Source organism: Ursus arctos, unplaced genomic scaffold, assembly GCF_023065955.2.
Source record: "Ursus arctos isolate Adak ecotype North America unplaced genomic scaffold, UrsArc2.0 scaffold_27, whole genome shotgun sequence".
Taxonomy (NCBI): domain Eukaryota; kingdom Metazoa; phylum Chordata; class Mammalia; order Carnivora; family Ursidae; genus Ursus; species Ursus arctos.
Genome location: NW_026622952.1, coordinates 7,407,749 through 7,432,457, shown reverse-complemented (window position 1 = coordinate 7,432,457; position 24,709 = coordinate 7,407,749). Strand labels below are relative to the sequence as shown.

Here is a 24,709-nt window from a genome sequence, read left to right as displayed (position 1 = left end):
TTTTGAGATTTATATTTTATTTACAAGTAAATGCCAACTCCCTCCTGTGAACGCTAATTTGGTACAAGAGCAGCAATATGAAGAAGTAGTTGCCAGCTCCGCAGTGATGTGTGAAAGGAGTCCAGGCCACTGCTTTTTTTTTTTTAAACAATGATTTTTGTCATTAAAACAGGAAAAAAAACAAAGCCACATGATTTCTTCATGTTGCACATGTGAAAGAATTCAAAATAAAAAGGACTTTTTTCAAAACTCTACAGTCTCTAGTCAAATGTGTGGGGTGACCAGATGTCACTTCCATTCAGTGACAGCCGCTGCTCCCCAAGAGCACTAGCCTCTGAGCACATGACTTAATACTCATCGAGAGTATCTGCCCAAGGAATGGAGAGACCCCGGTCCTTCAGCGCTTGAACTTTCAGCTTCTCGGCTTCCAGCTTGGTCTGCTGTTCTACCCTTTGTTCTTCTAGGATTTCTTCAATAGACACTTGCTGGAGGGGTGTGTCACTCTCCTTTTCCAAGTCCTACAGGATAAGCAGGGTTGAAAACCTTCAACTGACGACCAAGAACAGAAAACATTACAGACCTTTAGGCAAACGGATTCCTGGGTTAGGCTTGGATTATTTTTCGTAATTGTGACAGGGCTGAAATATCCTCCTGGGGACAGAGTGGCTGCCAGGAGTGGCTGCCCACACTACTACCCAATACATACTGTATGAATGTGCTAACGGAGATCAGTATCTGTGTGTGTCACAAAGCTTTACGTTATCTGAAGTCCGACATTACTCAAGGACTGCTTTTCTTAAAAAAAATTATATATGTATGTGCATATGTATGAACAACTATCTTCCCAACTCCAAAGGATCCAAGAGAGAAGTTACTGAGGTCAAGATGGCTTTCGATGTTTTATATTTTTACATTATAAAAGTCAGCTTAATTTCTGGGGGTTGTGGCTAAGAAGGTAGAGAACACTGATTCAAAGAAGCGCCCCCCACCCAAAGACAATAACCTGCCCCTCTGTTCCATTAACTAGGAGTCTTTAAATTACAACGCAAGATTCTTTCCGCCTCTATGGCAACACATCTTCTAGAGAAAACCTCAGTAGACCAGTTAAGTTACTAAACCAGTTTGGCTTCAATATATTTTCACTGTTTTAATTTAAAACATTTTTTTTTAAAAGCTATTTTTTCTCTTATTTTAAAAATACATGCTCACTGTATGAAATTTAGAAAACGGACAAGCAGAAAAAAAATTTTTTTTAATTACCTGCAATTCCAGTATGGAACAATATTTTGGGGAATATACTTCTTATTTTTCCCCGTATATATTGACTTAAAAAAAACCTACAATGCAAATATTAACTGTAATTTTTTCACTTATTCTGGCATAATATGCTTAACTTTTTTTTTTTTTTAAGTAGGCTCCACACCCAGCGCAGAGCCCAAAGTGGGGCTTGAACTCAGGACCCTGAGATCAAGACCTCAGCTGAGATCAAGAGCTGGATGCTCAACTGACTGAGCCACCCCGGTGCCCCTCTGCTTAATATTTTTACATCTGAACACCTTACAAATATTTGGTAACTGATCTTATGATGCAGAACCTTCCTATAAAAGTATCTCCCTATCCAGATTCAACTTATTCTCCTTAAAATGAACGTACAGGTATTAGTCTGTGTTTCTGTTACATGGAAAGAGGATATATACACGGTATTCTTATTTTTTATCTTCCTCTATGATTTGCAATCATAAAATTCTGGGAAGGCACCAACACACACGCAAAGCCTCCAGACGCTGCAGCCTACCACGGGTACTAACACTCTCTGTGCTGCCAAGGCCGCAGAACCACAGGCAGGGACATCAAGTGGAAGGTTAGAATGAAAGCCACAAATTATATAAGCAAGTCCTGCCTTGGCTCAAATGTTTGTTGCACTGGGCAAAATATATCTTATCAAGTCTAAACCGCCCTCACAATCCACGGGGAGCAGCTGAAGGGAAGATAATGTTCTTAGCATGGTGTACTGCCTCCTGGACCTTTCACTATGTTATTCATCGAGCTAGTCATGTGGTTAAGATGATGCTAATTCCCAACAATCAGTCCTATTACTTAAGGCTGTGTGCATCATAATCCTTGAGGCAGAATCCAGGGACTTCCTAAACAACAGATGTTAACAGCCTCTAACTGGTTTCTGGGTACGAGCTTCTCTAGGGCTGGGACTGGATTTCGTCACACTGACTACTGACTCATCCAGCTGCATAAGCGCTCCTGAGCCACAAGGCTGTAGCGGCGCCACTGTAAAAATTCTGCAGCATCCAAACCATTCACATACAAGAGCACTTCCTCCCCAAAGGGCTCCCGGGAAACAAGGACTCTTCCAGAACAAATGCAAGTCCCCTCCTTCTCCTCACAGGGGCCCATGTGCGCCAATGCAACCGGCGCACACATGTCTGCGGTGTCCACGACTACACAGCTGAAGCAGAGTACGTGCAAATATTTTAACTGAAATCTTTTCTCCTGACAGCAAAGTCGTATGTTTCTGCTCTAAAAATTAAACTGAGAAAAGCATAAACAAAGGAAAGCATAATCACTCATACTCCTACTGTCCAGAGATGGCTTAGCCCCTCTTCGTATACCGGCAGAGCTCTTTACAGTCATTTACTCACGCCACTCCCCACGCTCATGGTACTAGACTGCTGTATTTCAACCTCTAAGTATTACAATGAGATGACACTTCTACTGCTGAAACAGGCGATTTACTGAACCAAAAATATCCATCACAAAAACACTTTCAAAATTAGAAAAAAAAAATTTTCCTACATTTCATAGCAGCCCTTAGCAATACCGTTATTGACAGCATTGGTTCGTCATCCCCAGCTGTTTCAACTTGAGGTCTCTAAGCCAACCTGACCCTGCCAGATTATCTCCTCACTTTCTCAAATGGCTTATTGTTAAAAATCGCTACAGATCAAACCACTTCACTCCAAAGACTTTTGTAAACCTGATTTAAGACGTGGTTAAGTTTTTCAGTTTGATATTCCTGGCAAATCCAATAATCAGAAGCAAAGCCAAAGGTTTTAAATAAGGTATTTTTCTTTTTAAGTAAATATTTTAAATAAACATGAGATCAAGTTTCATCTTCTTTTAAAAATGCCTGAGAATCACTATATTGGGCACCTGAAACAATGTAACACTGTATGCTGGGGCGCCTGGCTGATTCAGTTGGAGGGACAGGAGACTCTTGATCTTGGGGTTGTGACTTTGAACCCCACATTGGGTGTAGAAATTACTTAAAAATAAAATCTTTAACAAACAAACAAACAACAACAAAAACTACTGTATGTTAACTAATTGTAATTAAAATAAAAACCTAAAAAGCCAAAAAAAAAAAAAAAAAAGTCTGAGCACATCTATTAGCTAATTTTCTAATAGTTTTTTTTTGTGTATATCTATATATATGCCTAAATATATGTGTATATGAATGGTTATGTGTGTACACACACACACACCCCTACGGTAACAACGCTTTAGAAGACTTAACTTTTCACCTGCCAACTGGTCTTCCTGGCATGCAGAGGTATCCTCTTTGGTTGTGAGCTAAGGATCCACGTGAGGCTGAGCTCCATGCTCAGCAGTGAACAGAAAGCCTTCTCCTACAGCCCCCTTCTCTCCTTCCCCTTCCCCCTTTAAAAAACAGGGACATTGCGATGTATATGCAATCTGTCTTTCCCCCAAGCATCGCTCATTAGCTTCATATCATGAAAACCTACTTGTAACCAATTGTTTCAATGACTGCAAATATTCCAGTGTATATAAAGCATACTTTATCGAATTATTCATCTCTTGTTTGGTATTAAGTTTTCCAATTTTCTGCTATTAGAGATAGCAGAAATACATTAATGAACATGTTTGTACAGTATACTACTTTTATATCAGGTAAAATCAATGATCCTTTGCTGCTAATGGGATCAAAATGTTTAAAATGCCAAGAGGCACTGGAACGAAGTTAGTTATTCCCTGTAGTTCCCCTTTTATACCTGTAGCTTCCCAAGCTACTGCGGTGGTTTCTGTGAGAAGCTGGGTGCCATGTGGACAATGTATTTTTTCCTTCTTGAAAAGACAAAAAGAAACCTAACTAGTTTGATTATCAAGACCCACAGCAGCTTAACGGTTTTCACTTACTATTTCTCCTAGTAGGACAACATTTTCTCCTCTGACCACAAAAATCCCTCGAGGAATATCACCGTATTTTTTGCCCACATGAATACGCTCCACAGTCTGATGTAGCACTAAATTAGCTATAAGTGCATAGGGAAGAAACAAACATATTTAGTTCAAATTACTGGGTAAAGGTCCATAACTCAAACAATCAGTTATTTTGAGTAGAAAAGATTCTGCTGAACATGATTTCCAAACTTTCTAATTCTGGGAAAAGCTAAAATTTTAAACAGTCTTCTCCTGTTTTATTAAGACACACCACTCGGGAGACTTCTAAACAACTGCAAACAGAGTACTGGGGATTATGCTGCACTAATGCATGAATGATGGTGGGAATCAGTTACAAAAATTAAATTCCTTTACATCAGTGAGATTGTGAATACTGACAAGACTATAAGAAAATACAAAGCGGTAGGGCACTTGGAAGACTCTGAAACCTAAAAACTGTAGAGGTCAAAACTAGTTTTTTTTTTTAAACAAAAACCAGTTTTTCTACGTTGCGTGGGTATGTGTATATGACAATTTACCAAAGATTTAACTTTGTTTCAGTACTTAGGATTCATTTAACCCAGTGCAGGTATCCATGGATTATGATACACAAAAACCTCTCTTTTCACTCTGTCAGATAACCGTACCTGGTAATCTGAGAATAAAGTCAGGATTTGCTACTTTTCCCCCCAAGGTAATCTGACGAATTTGATTTAAGATTCAGAACGCCAGTCTGTTAAGAATAATTCTTTGTCTTTTTTAAATTGGTACTATTCATCTTATTTGAAGAAAAGCAAATATCAATGCTACCTTCTACACTTCCTCTAAGCGTTTCAATTATGTTGCTTTTCCTCATGCCCAAATCCACTAGCAGATGTCCAACAAATGTTGATATGAACAGAGAAGTTCCTTGAAACAGAAGCAAATGTAGACCTTTTTAGAAAAATGTAAGATGCAAAACAAAGACTCAGACTCTGAGTCTTATGTATCCCTAAAGTGTAAAATCTTGAGTTTAAAGTTGGGACCCCAAAAATGCTTCAGGAAATGCCTTCCACCCAATTTTCATTGGACAGGGAGGGATTACCTTCAGTGCAGGAATTGCTTTGAAGAGTAGTGGCACCCAAGCCAATGTACAAATGAGCAGCTTTTTCAGGGGACTGAGTTTATTTCTATCATTTGGCTCCCTCTACTGGGGAAAATAAAAAAACAGTCCAAAACATTGCAATCATATGCTCTAGTGAAAACCAGTTTTAGAAATATAAGCTTATTTACCTAAATGCTAGCTTTTGAATCACCTAATCATAATTTAGAAAACAATGACGTAATGACTCAAAACAGTATTCCATTATGCCAGACACTTGAAAAAGTTGCAGATAAATAAATTTCAACATGAAATAACACAAACATACAATAGCTGCTCTTCATATAGAAAAGTCTATAACTAGTACATACCAAATTGATCAATGCTTCTCAAGAAACCTATAAGCGTCCTTCCATCTCGAAGCAGGACCAAGTGCTTTTCTGGGGAGAGGAAAAAAGATCTTTAGAAAATGAGAACTGTTAGCTTCAATAAGTTTACAGGATTAACAATTAAAAACAAATTAATAGCAGGTTAAGCTCTACCACTTATTCTTCCAAAGTATTTAAGGCACAGTTTATTGGGAAATTAGAGGCAGGACCAAGGCTTCCTGGGGTTAAGATGACAAGATTTGTGGTGGCAGAGTGGGCAAAGGACTGGGTGAGTAGCCTGGAAGCCTGACTCCCAGCTCTAGATGTTGATGTTGGCAGCTAAACCCTCCCAGTGTCATGTCAATTTCTACATCCACAAACTGAGAAATTTAGTCTAGATGACCTTTATGATCTTAGTACTAGAATTATTTTCATCTCAACTTATAGACGAGCTTCTATTTCACACTTTGGGATCAGGGAAGGTTATAAATAAAAACAATGTCTCAAACAGGTAAATGAGGATGCTGATAGTCAGCTAGAGTAAAAACTCAATTAATATTTATTGAGAGCTACGTGCTCGTCTGGGGCTTAGATATACAGTAGAGAAGAAGACTCAGAAAGTCACCAACCTTATTAACTTATATTCCTGGTGGAGGAAGGTGAACAAGTAGAAAAAAAACCCAACAACCTACTGTGATTAGTACAATGGAATAATAAACAAGATAGCAGGATAATATGATGAAGAGAAAGGGAAAGTAGCTACAGAAGAGAGGGTGGCTAGGGGAAAACACTCCGAAGAGGTGACTTTGACCTGACACTGAAAAATGACAATAAGCCAGTTGCTAGAATAGCTAGCAAAATTCATTCATTAATTTCTTTAATGCTGTGCATAAAATACTTTCTAGAAACGTAACAGAAATAAGACAGTGATTCTTCCCTGAAGGAATCTGTAGTCTTCTTTGCGCTATAATTAAGTACCACAAGAAAGCAGATCTTAACTATTATGTGAGAGAAACTAGCTGGAGGAGGTATCTGAGTTGAGCCTTGAAAGACTGATAATGTTTGGCCTCTGTGATGAATGACAGGGAAAGGGGAATCTGTAATTTAGGAAGCAGGGGAAAAAAGGCTGGTATATATCCATACGTTTGGCTAAAAGTTGGGGGTGTAAAGGGAAGTCACAGGATATAAAGTCCCCAAAGTACCAGAAGCAGATTCAGTTTGGATTATACTTCATAAGAAAACACTGAAGACTGAACTGGCAGAAAAGAGAGGGCAGAATGTGAGACATGAAGAGGAAACCTACATCAAGGCCAATGAGAAGGGAGAGTCAAGAGAATGAAGACTGTGTAGTTCTGTTGTTTTAAAAAAATATATATCTATTTATCTTAGAGAGAGAGAGAAAAAGAGTGTGCACACATGCTCACAGGGGGAGAGGCAGAGGGAGAGGGAGAATCCTCAAGCAGACTCCATGCTGAATGCAGAGCATGGGCCTTGATCCCAGGACCCTGAGATCATGACCTGAGCTGAAACCAAGAGCTGGACTCTTAATCAACTGAGTCACTCAGATGCCCCAAGACTGTGTAGTTCTAAGAGATGGGAATTTGTAGAGGTGGGGTGTGATTGTGTGTGCGGGGCGGGGGCAGTGCTGAAGAAATGATTTGAGGACATGCAGGAATTTTTTAAAAGAGTTATTTATTTATTGGAAAGAGAGAGAGAGTGAGCTTGCACCGGTGCGCAAACATGGTGGGGGGGGGTGCAGAGAGAGAGGGAGAGAGAAACTCTAAGCAGATTTTGCGTGGAGTCCAATGTGGGGCTCCATCTCGTGACCCTGAGATCATGATCTGAGCAGAAACCGAGTCAGATGCTTAACCGACAGGACACTGTCAACAGGCAGTTGGAAATGTAAGACTGGAATGTCAAAGAGGTCTAATTAGAGCAATTTTGGATAAGTTCACAAAGAGGTGATATAATTATTAAAGTCCAGGAGCTCTCCTAGAGATTTAAAGAAGGAAGCATGGGGCACCTGGATGGTTCAGTTGGTTGAGCGGCTGGATCTTGATTTCAGCTCAGGTCATGATCTCAGGGTCCTGGAATTGAGCTTCACACTCAGATGGGAGTCTGCTTGGAATTCTCTCTCTCCCTTTGCCCCCGCTCCTCACCACCCCACGCATGCTCTCTCAAATAAATAAATCTTAAAAAAAAAAAAAAAAAGAGGCCGACCAAAGATAGAACCTAAGGGCCCACCTATTTTAGGGAACAGTAAGAGTTGGAGAGGTGAGAAAATCAGCAAGTACCAGTGCTGGAGAAACCAAGAAAACAGAATTAAGAATCCAGTGGTAATAGAATCGCAATACTGCAGAGGGGAGGGAAGAACCCAGAAGAATGCATCAAACTGCTGCCTTTTAAGAATGCAGTTTCAGCAGTGTGATGACAACAAAAATCAGATTGCAGGGTAACAGAGGTGGTCTACTGTAGATGGTCAGGAAGTAGAGTCAAAATGGAGAGGATTCAAAAGGTTTGGGGGTAAAGATATGAAAAAGGATGGGAATTTGATGAGAAGACATAACTGAAAAAAAGTATGAGATGGATGGACAAGAATATACATGAAGGGAAGGATCCAGGGGGAGAGAGAAGATATGAGAGAAAAAGGGTATTAATGGAAGATATAGTGGGAATAAAGAGTAGTAAAAGACACGGACTGAAAGGGAAGAATACCTCCTATTCAGATGAGAGGATGGGTGAATATGTAGAAAGATTGAGGAGAGAGGAGGAAATAGTGTGTATGGTTGCGGGGGACAGCAAAGGATGCATAAGAGATGGTTTCAAACTTTTCAGTAAAGGAGGAGGCTTGGAGTCTACAAAGAAGGGGTTAGAGGGCTTGAGAACAAAAATTATTTTTAGTACAATGGCAGAATGTGTTAGGAGCCTTACATAATTCAGATATATAAAATGAGAAGTGGGGGCAAAATGGCATCCACAGATCACTAAAATTGAAGATTTCATTACATATGACAGATGGGCTTGTGCAATTGTTATTCATATACAAATATGGTCCAATTCACACTACATTTCCTTTCAATAGCAGAATCACTAACTTGGATTTAAAGAATGATTTCAGACAATGAGAAAAAGAGAATATGATCACAGACTCACTTTTTATTATTTTTCAAAGGATTTTATTTTTAAGTAGTCTCTACACCCGCGGCGGGGCTGAACTCACAACCCAAAGATCAAGAGTCGAATTTTCTACTGTGAGCCAGCCAGACGCCCCAAGGACTCACTTTTTAAATCTGCATACATAGTAACTGTGATTGTTTTAACTCGTTTGGAACTGTGTAAGCCATTCTGCAGCAATTACAAGTTAATGAGACAGACCGCAGGATTCAAAGGATTAGAAAATGTTGCTTGAGGAATAATTCACAGATGAGAGCTTAGAAAAAGGAAAGACAGGAGTCTTTCTTTTGTACAGGGCCGAACTCATCTTCAGGACAATGACCAGGAAAAAGGGAGGTCTTCTTAATACAAGAAAACTGTCGAACAGAAAACTAAGTGTGAAGTGATTCAGCCTTTCCAGAAAAGTCAATACCTTTGTCTGGCAGCGATCTCTACTATCATAACCTGAAAGTGCTAAAGACTGCATTGCAAATGGCTACACAGCATAAAACCTATTTTACTGCCAATTGAGTCCAACCGCTGTTATCTTAAAACTTTCGATTCTTAATGAATCCTTTCTCTAAGTACTCTCATTCATCCACCAGTAACAACCTGGTACTTTGATATATTGCAGGTGGGAGACAGTCGACGTGGGGAGGGTAAACTCTCATGTTTGGGTCTTAGCAGCGGCGTCCCTCCAAAGCAGGAATGAATTCTACAGCTTGTGGCTCATCGGCCCGGGGACTGGTGGAGGCTGCGAGACACGGGATAGAGGCAGTCGGCTAGGAGATAGGCAAACGGAGCGTCTCGTGGCTTCTCTCACATACAGGATGTCAACGCCGAACACCCTGAAACAGTGCTAAAAACACACTCTCCCCGCCCCAGACTCATTCTGCGAGCTCCCCCTGAAGAGGTACCCGCCCCAGAGGAGGGATCTCACCCCAGACTTCATCCAGAGGAGATGATACTCACTGTCGATGTCCTCTATGAGGCTGGCGGTGCCGGGCATATAGTTCATTTTGAGCTGAGATAAGGCTGCAGTGTATAGCGGCGGTGGGCCAGCGCGTCCAACACCTCCCTTCTCCGACCACAGTCGCCGCCTGGGCGGGACCGGGACAGGAACCCGGACCAGGAGCTGCACGTCTGCCCCGGCTTTCAGCAGCCGGGGCTTGCCGGAAACGCCTCCATATTATTCCCACCCACTTCCGGTATCACGTGCCCGTCCTCAGGAAGAGGCGGGGCTGTCGTGCGGTCCCGGGACACCCAATTCCCATCCCTGATAAAAGGGGAAGAGGAATCTAGATTGACTAGATGGTAAGGAAAATGTATCTTCCCTTTTAAGAAACACGGTGCTGCCGCTCGTCTTCTTGCTTCCCAGACCCCCGAGTCACGGCCCTCCGTCCTTCAACTCTCTGGACTCGGGAGCCGAAGGGGCGGGACCGAGCCTGGGATTGGCTGTTGTCGGCCGACCCCTTTCCCTGCTGTCCAGTGCCTCTCGTCGGCTGGCGCCTGCGCTGTGGGCTGGCCGTGGGGGGCGGGAAGCGCTACCGGGCAGTAGATCCCATGTCGGCCTTGAGGCGCTCGGGCTACGGCCCCAGTGACGGTCCTTCGTATGGCCGCTTTTACGGGCCCGGGGGTGGAGATGTGCCCATGCACCCACCTCCGCCCTTGTATCCTCCTCGCCCTGAACCTCCCCAGCCTCCCATTTCCTGGCGGGTGCGCGGGGGCGGCCCTGCTGAGACCACCTGGCCGGGAGAAGGCGGAGGAGGCGATGGCTACTATGCCTCTGCAGGCGCCTGGTCAGAGACGGGTCGAGCTGGAGGAAACCACCAGGTAAGATTTGCGCGATCTGTCCCAGGGGGTTCCGATAAGGGGAGTCTTTGGAGGGTGAGGGCCATTGGGATTGATAAAGCTCCAGAGTTCGTAATGGATCGGGTTTCATATTTGTTTTCCTTATGGGGGGTTGGAGAGACAGAGACTGGATTTGTGGCTGGGGGGATATACTTGTGTTCTCTTTGCGTCTCCTTTTCTGCTTCGACCATAATAAATGTGTCTGTTAGTATTAAAAAAGGAAGAAAGATCCTGCCCTGACTTGCTAAGCTAAGTAGCAAGCTGCGGAATCTCTCAGCCTTGGATTGATGTTGGGCTGGAGTGCCCCGGCCAAGCTTTTTGAGCTCTAACAATTTATCCTGCGTGGCTCCTATGGCCGGCTCTCCCCGAGAAGGGAGGTGGCTGCAGCCCCCGCTGTCACTCAGCAACCCCTCCCGAAGGGAAGGAACCGAGAAGTAAGAGGAGGGATCGGGCATTTAGCCCTTTGCCCCTAATGCTGTGCCCAGGATTGAATCACCAATACTCACCTTTACTTGGATTGTTAAATTACGTTGCGGCTGCAACGTAATTGTCATTACGGCCTCCCTATTTTATGATTTAATAGTTGGCTCTGAGAGGTTAACTCAGTTGGTCAGTAGCGGTATCCCTGGCATTTTAAAGGTTCACCTTTATTGCCACCTCGTTTTTTAGGAAAGACCTACATTAGTGTCTGTTTTTACTAACTGCAAGAAATCTGAAGAGGAGTTTGGGTTTTAGGAAGAAAGGTGAAACGCGAAAATAGCTTTAGCGTTTGTTTTGCAGCAAGCGGTTGTAGAGGCAGTGCGCAATTGGGCAGTGAGAGTGGCACCGCCAAGCTCCTTCCCTGGGAACTACACTCAGCATCTCAGCATCACACTGCCATAGCTTTGAACTGTGTCTGTGAGCCTCTGTGCTTTATCTCGATTTATTTTGTGCATCCGTTGGCAAGCTATATCCTGAGGTATCAGAGAAGCCTAAGAAAGGTTATTTTGGGGGCCTGGAAATGCTAAAACATTTTTCATAAAAAAATAATGGTAATTGCTTTTTCACTTTATGCCATTTTGGCTTACAAAAGATTTCATAGGAATGTTCTACTTTCAGATAGCAGGGGAAACCTGTACATTCGGACTTACAACATTTTACTCCTTGTCTTCCTGCCAGAACTATACTTCTCTTTTGTTAATTCAGTATTCTTAGCAGTGAATTATTATACGGTTGGTGAGGGGGGGCACACCTCTCTTTCTGTTCAGTAATTATCATATCCTCATGGGTTGAAAATATAGTAGTGAAATTCCCATACATTGCTGGTGGGGATGTAAAATGGTTCAGTGCTTTGGAAAATAGTTTGGCAGTTCCTCAGAACGTTAAGTATAGAGTTAGTGTATTACTCAGCAAGTTCGCTTTTAGATATGTACCCAAGAGAACTGAAAACATGTCTACATAAAAATGTGCATGTTTTTATGAACAACAAGCATGTTCATGGCAACATTATTCAGAATGGTCAAAAAGTGGAAATAACCCAGATAGCCATCAACTGATGAATAGATAAAATATGGTACATTGATACAATGAAATTATTTAGCCATCAGAAGGAAATTAAGTACTGATACATTTTATGAAATGGATGAATCTTGAAAACATCATGCTACATGTACAAAGATAGTCAGAAAGCCCACATACTGTATGAGTCCCATTTATGTGAAATGTCCAGAATAGGCAAATCTGTAGGGACAGGAAGATTAGTGGTTACCAGGGGCTGGGGGACTGGGGACTTTGAGGTGATGGTAAAGGGTATGGAGTTTGTTTTTGAGGTGATGAGAATATTCTGGAATTAGATAGTGATGATGATTGCACAACTTTGACTATACAAAAAACCATTGAATTGTACACTTTAAAAGGGTGGGTGTGAGGGCACCTGGGTGGCTCAGTCACTTAGATGTCTGACTCTTGATATTGGCTCAGGTTATGATCTCAGGGTCCTGAGATTGGGCCCGCATCAGACTCTGTGCTCAGTGTGGAATCTGCCTGTCCCCCTCCCTCTGCTCCTCCCCCTGCTCGCATCTCTCTCTCTCAAAGAAATAAATAAAAATAAGATCTTAAAAAAAAAGGGTGGGTTTTATGTTATGATAGTTACATCTTTAAAAAATTATATGAGAAATAACACGTAGTGAGAGATTAATTGTGAAGAAGGGTTATATTTGTGTGTGTGTGTGTGTGTATGTGTAAATCTGGAATAAGTAGGCTGTGGAACTTTTATCGCATGGCAGATTAGAGTGATAAAATGCTTGGCCTATAAGTAGGCAAACTATACCAAAGATCAATGGAAAGGATAGAGGAGAGGAACGATAAACTGATGACTTCCATATGGACTTGCAGTATTTCTTAAGAGTGTGTTTTCTGGGCAAGGTGAGAGAAGTTAAGATTTTAGAATTGTGTAGGGTGTTGTAAGGTATGGTTGGAGTATAGATGTGCATGTGGGATGGGTGGCTGATGGTGCTGGAGTAGGAGTGATTGGAGATAAAGCTGGAACGTGTTATGAGCATTTGTAAACCATTTCAAGAATTTGTCTTTCAGGTTAGTGTTTCTGAAACTTGAAAAGTATAGGATGGCAATTTCTTATGCAGCAATAGAAAATTAATACAAAAGATATGCATGTTGCAAATGTGTTTTCCAAATTCGTTGTCTTCTAGTTTAACATGGTTTTGATATACAATAGATTTGACATTTTTATATAATCGAATATGTCAAACTAAAAAAAAAAAAAGAAAAAAAGGCATAGGAGACTTTTAGAACCTTACTACCCAAAAAGTGTGGTCCATGCACCAGAAACTTCAGTGTCTCCTGGCAGTTGTTTGAAATGCAGAATCTCTCCTGCTCCAGACTTAATGCTGCAATTTAGTAAGATCCCAGGTGATTCATATGCACGTTCATGTTTGAGAAGCACTGCTCTGTAGAATTGAATAGACTGAGGTGATGTTGCACTGAACCACTACAAAGTCTTGGCTGTATATTAACATACTTAAATATGGCAGAGAAAGAAAATGGAAATCGAACTCTCCCTGTTTTCTCTCTTTTCTTACCCTGTTAGCTATAGTTACGGCACCGTAGTTTGGTCCCTGAATTAGCAGCATCTGCATCACTTAGGAGCTTGTTGGAAATGATGTTTATCAGGCCCTGCCCCTGCCCTCCAGAATCAGAATGTGTATTTTAACAAGATCCTTTGGTGATCTACATGTTACCCTAGAATGAGTCATCAGAGAGAGAGTACTGAGCTGGAAGCCAGAAGCTGCAGTCTCTCTACCATCACTTCTGCTGTATGATATTGGTCATAGAGACCAATTCCAGTACAGCATGGATGCCGTCTCCACAAAGGTCCAAATACCAGCATGCAGGGATCATTGGGAGCCATCTTGGATGATTACAGTGGGAAGGACTGGGGAAACAGAGAGGTCAGTTATGCTCTCAGAGTGGTTCAGAAGAGAGGTAAAAAAGGCAAGCATTTGAACAATGTCTGAATATATTATATAGAGGGTTTTTTCAACATTTTATTACAGAAATGTTCAGATGTACAGAAGTTGAAAGATCTACATAGTGAATACCTGTATAGCCACCACCTAGATGCTGTAATTAGCATTTATTATATTTGTTTCATCACATCTATCTTACTTTAATGTTTTTTTTTTTTTTAGTAATCTGTACACCCAACGTGGGGTTCAAACTCACAACCCCAAGATCAAGAAGTCACATGCTCTTCCAACTGAACCAGCCATGTGCCCCTATCTATCTTACTTTCTGAATGCATTTCAAAACAAGTTGTGTAGATTTGAAAGACATTTTTTTTTAAAGCACTCTGCCCATTTTTATTTTTAAAAAAGGTTTCATTTATTTATTTGACAGGAGCGAGAGAGAGCACATACAGGGGGAGCAGCAGAGGGAGAGGGGCAAGCAGACTCCCTGCTGAGCGGGGGGCCTGATGCGGGGCTTGATCCTAGGAATCTGGGATCATGACCTGGGCTGAACACAGACGCCTAACCGACTGAGCCACCCAGGCGCCCCTTTAAAGACATTTTTAAAAGTATATATCAACTGGAAGTGAGGGAAGCCAGAGAAACATAAGGTGATTCTGAGGTTTTAGTATTTCCTAGGAATAAACGTTTCATAGTAATAAAAAGGAAGAGGAACAGGTTTTTATGGGAAGATATAGTTTAGTTTTGTACCAGAAGAACTAGTGATTGGTTAATATAGGGGCTTAAAAAAATACAAAGACTTGGCAAGGGTTTATGTACTGCCTTTATTTCATTTCTGTTGGAAGCCAGTTGTTCACCGTGGTTACTATGTGCCAAGCTCTGGATGGAATGTATGTGATTGATTAGGGAGAAGTTTGTGATTTTCTCTTTTTGTTGTTTTTTGATGCCAAATTTTAGAGTCTGGTATCCAGGAGTTGTTGTCTATAGGAACAACACAATAGATGTGGGGTCAGATGGGTGATGGGGGATGGAGATAGTGATTTGAGAGTCATCAAATATAAGTATATTCGAATTACCAAATTGGGTAATGTTTCCATAGGAGATCTTTGAGAGTCTAGAATAGGTGACAAAGAGGATTCAGAAGGAGACAGTAAGAGAGAATACTTGGAAAGATAACAGGGAAATCCAGGAAGTCATGCAATGCAAACCAAGCAAGGACACAATTATTTTGAACGTAAGTGACATGAGAACTGAAAAGACGCTTTTGGATTTGGCAAGGGTCTTGTGATTTTAGTGGTGGGAGTTTAAAATAGTGGGAGGTTTGGGTGCCAAGACAACCGGTTGTAAACCATACTTCTAGAGATTAGTAAATGAGAAAGTGGTTACTTGACTGTGAACCAGGATCAGGGGAAGAATTTTTAGGATTAGGTGGTGTGAATGTGTTTGTAAGAAGAAGAAAGTAAGAAGAAAGATGGGAACAAATTGATGGATGTGGCTTGTGGAGAGAGGGATGAAGAAGTGAGGAAAAGCTGGAAAACCTTTTTTTCCAATCTAGAGGGGGGAAAATCAGTCTGGAGGTGGAGGGGAGGGACATCGAAGGAGTTTATAACTCTTGGTGTCCTTGGCAAAGTAGGAGGCTAGGTCATCTGAGAGAGAGGAAGTGGAGTAGCATTAACTGGGAACTTGATATGATAAATGTTTGAAACAGGTGCTGGGGCAAGTGGGAAATTGTAGAGAAGCATGGGAGAGACCCAAATGAGATTGAAAATAAAAACTTGGGATATGGTCAGCATAGGAACATAAAGTGCTTTAGTAGTGATTTGGGCCTATATAGCTAAAAATAATTTTTAATGTATTTTTCTAATTTTGTCTAATTCTTGTGAACAAGGTAAACAAATCTGTAATCGGAACTTAGTAGCAGTACTAGTCAGATTCCTCTGCTGTTATATTTGTTTGGGTTGGGGTTATTTTTTGAGGCGTGTTGGTAAGTCACTTTGTAAATTTAATCATGTATGTACTTCTACAAAACTAGTTCTAAGATAACTATGAAAGAAGTTGACTCCAGCCTTCCTCTGAGATTTAGGTATTGCTTCTCAAAAAGGAAGTAAATGAATTTGTTATCTTCTTGCATAATTTTGATCAAATTTCCAGTGCGACAAGAACTTGAATTCACGTTAATCACTGCCTCTTGTGAAAAACTTTTCTCATCTTTGTCTGGTTTACATCACCTTTTAGCACCTTTGTCTAGTTTCAGACAACAAATAAAAAGTTTGGAAAGAGTTAAGCACATGATAACATTGGCAACTTTATAAAACAGAGATCCGCTTCAGCCAGCTTCCTGTGACACCAAATGCTATTTCATAGAATTATGTCATTCATGTTAAGGGCCTTCAACTGCACACTTTCATTGTTACTGGGCATATTTTTAGATTTGTTCTATTTTGTCCAAAGGGGAGGAAAAAAAGCGAAGACCATCTTTTTATTAAGACTTAATAAAATTAATAATTCTTGCCACTTCATTGGAGACATTCTCCCATCCAAGTGCTAAGCAGGCCCAGTCCTGCTTAGCTTCTGAGATCAGACGAGATCGGGTGTGTCCGGGGTGGTATGGCTGGAGACAACAATCTATTTTTCATTTTTAAAAATTACGATATATTTACATTCTGTAAATTGTACCTTTTTAAAGGTATAGTTCTATGAGTTTTGATAAATGCATATAGTCATGTAACCATTATCATAATGAAGGTATAGATAATGACCCATCTTTTTAAAACAGATTCCTAGGATAAGATGGAATATTTAATTTTTCTTCATTTCTAAATCCTATTAAAATTATAGAAAAGTAACTGTTTCTCATTTGTTGTTTTAAGTATCATCTCATTTGCATAATGTGTATATATGTATGTATAAACATAAAATGTATTCTGTATTTTGAATGTGTTTCAGTCAGTTACAGTCATTATTTTTATTGCTTTAATGATTTCATATCATGCGAATGGGAGTCTCTTCTTGGCTTCTGAGTCTTTTTGACATGACCCACTGTTTTTTTTTTTTTTTTAAGTTTTTTAATAATTTTTTTAAAGATTTTACTTATTTGAGAGAGAGAGAGAATGAGAGAGCGAGAGCACGAGATGGGGGAGGGTCAGAGGAAGAAGCAGACTCCCTGCTGAGCAGGGAGCACCATGCGTGACTCGATCCTGGGACTCCAGGATCATGACCTTAGCCTTAACCAACTGAGCCACCCAGGCGCCTGACCCATTAATTTTTGACAGCTTCCTTGATTTCTGTTTTTTTAAAAAATTAAATTAAATTTAATTTTTTAAAAGATTTTATTTATTTATTTGATAGACAGCCAGCGAGAGAGGGAACACAAGCAGTGGGGGGTGGGGGGTGGGAGAAGAAGAAGCAGGCTCCCAGCGAGCAGGGAGCCCGATGTGGGGCTCGATCCCAGGACTCTGGGATTACGCCCTGAGCCGAAGGCAGACACTTAACGACTGAGCCACCCAGGCGCCTCAGCTTCCTTTATTTCTGGTACAAGATGTGCCAAGCTTATTTTGTATATATTCTGTCCCACACATATAATCAACCATTCCTTTAAGAAAACCTTGATTTTTTTTTTTAATGGAAGATTATATTTAGAAGCATATGTCAGGATCCAGGCAGGAAAATGGAACCTACGCTAGTTCTTTTAAGAGAGAGATTTGGGGGCATCTGGGTGGCTCCATCAGTAAAGCATCTTACTCTTGATTTCAGCTCAGGTCATGATCTCAGGGTTGATGGACCGCCACGTCAAGCTTTGTGCTCAGCAGGGAGCCTGCTTCTCCCCTCTCCCACTCTAAAATAAATAAAATAAATAAATCCTTTTAAAAATAAATAAAAGAGAGAATTTGTTTTAGGAAATTAGTGGGCATTGGAGATCTCAAAAGGCAAAAAGGGAAAGTGGAGGTAACACAGAAGATGGTAACTAGGAGACAGCTACAGTTCCTAGGGCTAGGGAATAAAGACAAGAAGTTGGGTTGTTAGAACCTACAAACCTGGGAGAATTGCCTGGTGGAGCTGGAACCCAGGGAAAGGCACAGCCTAGCTGGCACTGGGCTCTCTGAAGGATTTCTGGAAAACCAGCAGAATCTGGGGATTGCTACTAACTGCCACCCCTTGGTTGAAGGGCGTTGGTAGGCTGACAATGACAGAAACAGCAAATAAGCAAACTGGAAGGAGCCTGGAAGTCCCTTCTCTCCTCCTCTAACCTAGTGCCTCCTATTGGCAGAACTGAATAGTAAGCAAGCAGCAGAGGAGAAATGTTTGAACTCCCAATCCTGCCTGACAGAGCCAATTATAAAATGCTGTGTTTGAAGTTGAGGGACCATAGCTTCGTAAGTCGTACAGAAGTTAAATTTGAGTGCTAGGTATACTGATTGTAATCGTGTTACCACTGCTTCTAGACCTTTTGATGGACAGTTAATGAAATAGTTTTTTTAATTAAAAAATTTTTTTGTAAGATTTTATTTTTAAGTAATCCCTGCACCCAGTTTGGGGCTCGAATTTATAACCCCGAGATCAAGAGTTGCATGCTCTGCCGACTGCCCTGAAATAGGTTTTTTTTAAGATAGAAAAATAAATGAGTTCATATTTAAGTTAATTCAGATTTAACATTACAGATTATTTTGACTTCTTTGATTGTATTTATTTTCTCTTGTATGAAATATCTTGGTTACTAACAGTGTTAGGATAATTACAAATACTTGTACAGTCCTACAATTACATGTAAAATAAGGCAAAAATAATGCCAGGTTCTAGTTCTGGCATGACAGCATGAGCAGCTCTGTGGACCCAGTCCCCAGTGAAACTAGTGAAAATTATTTTTAAAAAACAACCAGTTAAATTCTCTGTAAATGGTTTTAGGATATATAGCAAATGAATAAACATTTATTCTAGAAAATCTACTCAAACTCAGAACAGTGAGAGTCTGTGCTGTTTGAACCAGGACCTGCTCCCTTTCTGCCCTCTCTCAGTGCAGTGAGACAAACTCCATTCCAGACTGGTGCATCCAAGAAAACAGGGCTCCCTCTTCTCCCAGCTCCCAGAGGATTATCATCCTGGGAGGGACAGCACATCAACGTTTCTCATCTTGCCCCCAGCTGTTATTGATGAGACCAAGTTCCAGGCCAGTGTGGTTAAGTAATGCTGGTTCCCTGCTCTGCCTGGTACCTACTTGGGAATGGAGGCTTTACTTTGGGCAGGGCACTGCTGAGAATACTAGGGCTCTGATCACCCTTACCGTGACGTATAAGGCAAGCCGAGAAGCCCTGAGGCTACTGAGCCCTGAGGCCCTTTCTTCCACAGGTGCTCAGCTCTTAAAGCAGGGTGTCCCTTAGAGACGCATACTATTGTCCCCAAACCAGCTGCAGAGAGTGACTCAGACATTTTATCTGGAGGCAGAAGCAGACTGTAAAACAGGTAGCTCCTAATCTTTTCCCAAAGGAACTGACTTTATTTGCAACAGAGTGTGGTGTGGAGAAGCTGAAGCCTAAGGATGTTCTTGAAAACTGTGGAGATTGTTGTGAAAGGCAACTGGGAGGAGATTGGTAGATTCCTTGAACATCCGGTCTAAGCTGTAGAGCACCTAGTTTGCTAGAGAGAACCAGGGAAAGAGATAGGTGGGAGAAGCCCTTCGGGTTTAGAACAAATCTTAAACACTAACTTTGAGACCTGTCTCTTCCAAGAAGCCCAGATTTTGTTGCATCAGTTTGTAGAACAATTTTTATCCCAGGGTGTGGAGCTTTAACAGCTAGGTGTGGTCAGGGAAAGAAATACACACACATACGCTCATTAAAGAAATTAAAATGTTACAGTAGAAAATATTCACTTAAGGCAAAAGAAATCAGTAAAAGAATAGAAGAACAAAAACAGATAGGAGATAAAGAAAACAAAAAAAGAAGATTCAACTATATGTTGTTGTGAGATAATAGAAAAAATATACATATTGGTCTCTGTCCTGGGTTCCTGGCACAGAACTCCTGAAATCCTTGTAAGTTCCTAAATGAAAAGAGCACTAGGAGTATTTTTGTTCCAGTATTTGATCTGTGACCCCAGTTCCGGACACAGGGCTCCTAAACCCCTTGGAATTTCCTGGGTGATACAACTATTTTTTTGTTCTAATGAAGTGTCTCTGGATGGTCTCCTGGATGGCTCCTGTATGGGGCTGGTCACCAGAAAGGCCAACCTATGATTAGATGTTTGGAGTTTTCGGTCCTGGTCCCCTTTCTCCAGAGAAGGGGGAGGGGCTGGAAATTAAGTTAATAATCATAACTACATGAGGGAACCTCCATAAAAATCCAAACATGGTGGAGTTCAGAGAGCTTCCAGTTTGGTGAACGTATCTACATACTGGGAGGGTGAGGTACCTTGACTTCATGGGGACAGAAGCTTCTGCACTTGGGGTCCTCCCAGACCTTGCCTGCCCTTTGTATCTCTTCATCTGGCTGTTCATCTTATCTTTTATCATATTCTTTAATAGCTGGTAATCATAAGTATTTCCCTGAGCTGGGTGAGATGTACTAGCAAATAATCAAATCCAAGGGGGAAGAGGTCATGGAAACCTCCACTTTGTATCCTAGTGGGACATAAATTGTGGGTAACCTGGATACCTGGGGACCTGTTGCTTGCGATTGGCATCTGAAGTGGTGGGGGGCACTCTCATGGGACTGAGCCCCTAACCTGTGGGATCTGATGCTATTTACAGGTAGATAGTTTAATTGTAGGCCAGCCAGCTGGTGTTGCAGAATTGCTTGGCATAGGGAAAAATCTCACATCTGATTTCAGAAGTGTTGTGAATGTGGTAATAGCATGAGAGTAAAGGGAAAACATAAGATTAGTAGGTTTTTCATTCTCAGCTGTCTGTGGGATATACACTTCAGATTTAAAGATACAAATGGTTTAAAAGTAAAAAGAGAAAAAGAAATATGCAAACAGTAACTAGAAGAAAACTGGCTATACAGTATCAGACAAGTAAACTTCAAAGTAAAAGATGTTACTAAGGATAAAGTGGGACATGATAAAAAAAGGTAATCTATCAGGAAGATACAATAACTATAAAAATATGTGTACCTAATGACAAATACCAAAGTACATGAAGGAAAAACTTACAGAAATAAAGGAGAAAATAGACAATTCAGTAATAATAGAGACTTCAATGCTCCACTTTCAATAATGGATAGAACAAGATACAAGATCAACAAGGAAGTAGAAGATGTGAACAACTCTCTGAACCGATTAGACCTGATAGACATCTTTAGAACACTCCACCCAGCAACAGAATATACATTCTTCTCAAGTACACATGGAACATTCTAATGATAAACCATATGCTAGCCATAAAACAAGTCTTAATATACAAGGATAGAAATAATGCAAAGTATGTTCTCCAACCATAATGTAAAGACATTAGATATTAATAGGAAAGACCTTGGGAAACTCACGTCTATGTGGGAATTAAATAAAACACTCCTTAATATTCTTTTAAAGATTTTATTTTTAAGTAATCTCTACACCCAACAAGGGGCTCAAACTTACGACCCCAAGATGAAGAGTAGCATGCTCTACCAACTGAGCCAGTCAGGTGTTCCTTAAATAAAACACTCCTAAATAACCAGCAGGTCGAAGAAGAAATCAAAAGGGAAATTAAAAAATACTTTGAAATAAATGAAAAGGAAGGCACAGTATACCAGAACTCCTAAAATATAGCTTAAGTAGTACTGCTTAGAAGGGAATTTATAGCTATAAATGCCTATATTAAGAAAGAATAATGATTTCAGGGCTCTTGGTTTTGGCTCATGATCTCAGGATGGTGCGATCGAGCCCCACTTGGGGCTCTGTGCTCAGTGTGGTGTCTGCTTGTTCTTCTCCCTCTCCTTCTCCCCCCCATAAAGAAATAAAATCTTAAAAGGAAGAATAATGATTTCAAATCAATAACCTAAGCTTTAAGCTTCTATCTTGGCACTGGAAAAAGAAGAGCAAACTAAACATAAAGCAAGCAGAAGGAAGGAAATAATAAAAATAAGGGTGGTGGGGCACCTGGCTGGCATCTCAAAGAATAGAAATTAATTTAATTGAGAATGGAAAAACAGTAGAGGAAATCAATGCAAGGAAAGGCTGGTCCTTTGAAAAGATCAACACAATTGATGAGTTTTTAGCTAGATTGACCCAGGAAAAAAAAGAGATTACTAGAATCAGAAATGAAAGGGGGAACATTACTACTGATCCTACAGAAATAAAAAAGATCATAATGGAATACTATGGATAATCGTATGCCAATAAATTAGGTAACTTAAAAGAAGTTGGACAGATTTCTAGAGAGATACAAACTACCAAAACTAACTCCAGAAGAAATAGGAAATCTGAATAGACCTATAGCAAGTAAACAAATTGAATTGGTAGTAAACAAAACAAAAACTACCCACAAAGAAAGTCTAAGCCCAGGTGGGCTACTGAATTCTACCAAACATTTAAAGAACTGATACACCAATTCTTCACAAATAGTTCTAAGAAATAGGAGAGAACACTACTAACTCATTCTATGAAGCCATTATTACCCTGATACCAAACCAGACAAAGACATCACAAGAAAAGAAAATGGGCCAATATCTCTTATGAATATGGATGCGAAGTCCTCAAAAAAAAAAAAAAAAAAACCAAATCCAGCAACCCATAAAAAGAATGATATAGCATGACCAAGTAAAATTTATCGCAGGAATGCAAAGTTGGTTTAACATCTGAAAATCAATGTAATATTACCATTTCAATAAAAAAACCTCTACAAATATTTCAATAGATGTAGAAAAAGCATTTGACAAAATCCAACACTCTTTCTTGATAAAATCACTGCAGGAATACAAGGAAATTTCTCCAGTCTGATAAAGGGCATCCATAAAACACCCACAGCCAACTGTGTATTTAGTGATGCAAGACTGGATGCTTTTCCCTAAGATCAGGAACAAGATGAGGATATCTTCCCTTGCCACTACTATTCAACATTGTCCTTAGGGCAATTGGCAAGAAAAAGAAAGAAAAAGACATATGTAACCTGTATGTCTATATGGAATAGAATTGAGAGTCCAGAAATAAATTCATGTGTCTGTGGTCAAGTGATTTTTGGTAAAGATGCTAAGACCATTTAATAGAGGGACAGAATAGTCTGTGGCACAACATACAAAACCATGACAACTGGATAGCCATATACAATACATAAAGTTGGACTCTTACACCATATATAAAAGTTAGCTCAAAATGGATCATAGACATAAATGTAAGAGCTAAAACTATGAAACTCTTAGAAGAAACAAGGAGTAGATCTTCAGTACTTTGGATTTGGCAGTGGTTATGTTACCAAGAGTTAAATGTAAAAGGAAAGAAGCCTCGGTTCCTTTTTGCTGCCACAGTGAAAAATTACAGGATGGCAAAATGAAAGTAAAGCCGAGCAAAGTTTTATTAAAGCACACTGCAAGGGGGCAGCGGGCCAGTCAAGAGAAACCCTGGCCCTGGAAACTCCTTCGGGGGTGTGGGCTGGAACAGTTTTTTTCTTTTGGATAGGTTCTAGGGTCTTGGCAACATTTGAGTGACAGGACTGCATTACATAATAATTAGTCAACTACATGTCCTTTCTCAAGAGGTACTGGAAATGCCTGAATGGGGTAGGAAACAGCAACATTATTTCTATTCTAGAGACATAGGTGAAATAAGGGCAAGCACAACAAACTTAACTGTTCCTCTGCCGGGATGTTGTAACCACAAACCAACTGCTAGATGGGTGGAATGGGGTGGTCCCTGGTCGGTCCTCAATTGGGGCTGTCATCAGGACCTCTAAGGTCCATCCTTCTGTTGCTCATGGCTAGTTTCCTGTTTAACAGTTTTCTTAGATAAGACACCAAAACACAACCAAGAAAAAAAAATAACAGAGAAATTTGACTTCATTAAAGTGAAGAACTTTGGTAGTTCAAAGGACATTGTCAAGAAAATGAAAAGGAATAAAATGTTTGCAGATCATATATTTGAAAAGAGACTTGTATCTAGGATATATAAAGAACTCTTAAAACTAAACAATAAAAATATCAATAACCCACTTTAAAAATGGGCAAAACATCTGAACAGATAATTTTCTAATGAAGGCATAAAATGGCCAATGAGCACATGAAAACAGTGCTCCACATCATTAGTCATGAGGGAACCATAAATCAAAACCACAATGAGATACTACTTTACACCGACTAGGAGGGCTACAGAAACAAAACTACAGTAAAAACAAGTATTGGTGAGGATGTGGAGAAATAAGAACTTACACATTGCTAATGGGATGTAAATTTGTGCAGCTGCTTTGGGAAAACACGTTTCAGTTCCTCAAATTGTTAAACAGTTATCGTATGACCTACCAATTCCACTTTTAGACATATACCCAAGAGAACTGAAAATGTATGTTCACAGAAAAATTATCAATGAATGTTTATAGCAGTATTATTTATAGTAGCCGAAAGGTGCAACAATACAAATGTCCGTCAACTGATGACTGGATAAACAAAATGTGGTATTTGTATATAATGGAATAC

General features: G+C 40.4%; 2 protein-coding genes across 5 annotated transcripts in view; one reads left to right on the top strand and one right to left on the bottom strand.

Moving 5' to 3' along the window:
- Nucleotides 1–10,052, bottom strand: LSM1 (LSM1 homolog, mRNA degradation associated). Of its 3 annotated transcripts, none has more exons than XM_057303489.1 (5): nucleotides 5,647–5,718; nucleotides 5,279–5,383; nucleotides 5,005–5,103; nucleotides 4,171–4,286; nucleotides 1–518 (listed from the first exon to the last, which is right to left on the bottom strand). In XM_057303489.1, the coding sequence occupies exons 3-5, from the start codon at nucleotides 5,048–5,050 to the stop codon at nucleotides 348–350; spliced, it is 333 nt and encodes a 110-aa protein (XP_057159472.1). In that variant the 5' UTR covers nucleotides 5,051–5,103; nucleotides 5,279–5,383; nucleotides 5,647–5,718; the 3' UTR covers nucleotides 1–347. The 3 variants fall into 3 exon arrangements, with proteins under 3 accessions (XP_057159472.1, XP_057159473.1, XP_026364123.2); XM_057303490.1 differs by having other exon boundaries at nucleotides 5,279–5,380; nucleotides 5,647–5,712; XM_026508338.4 differs by lacking the exons at nucleotides 5,005–5,103; nucleotides 5,279–5,383 and adding an exon at nucleotides 9,769–10,052 and having other exon boundaries at nucleotides 5,647–5,715.
- Nucleotides 10,053–10,152: 100 nt separating this feature from the next.
- BAG4 (BAG cochaperone 4) overlaps nucleotides 10,153–24,709 on the top strand; it is a 39,271-nt gene continuing 24,714 nt past the window's right edge. The window contains exon 1 of one of the 2 annotated variants that reach the window (XM_026508335.4): nucleotides 10,153–10,629. In XM_026508335.4, the coding sequence (XP_026364120.1) occupies nucleotides 10,360–10,629 (270 nt within the window). In that variant the 5' untranslated portion in view covers nucleotides 10,153–10,359. The remainder of the gene's footprint in view (nucleotides 10,630–24,709) is intronic. The other variant, XM_057303485.1, reaches the window with a different exon arrangement.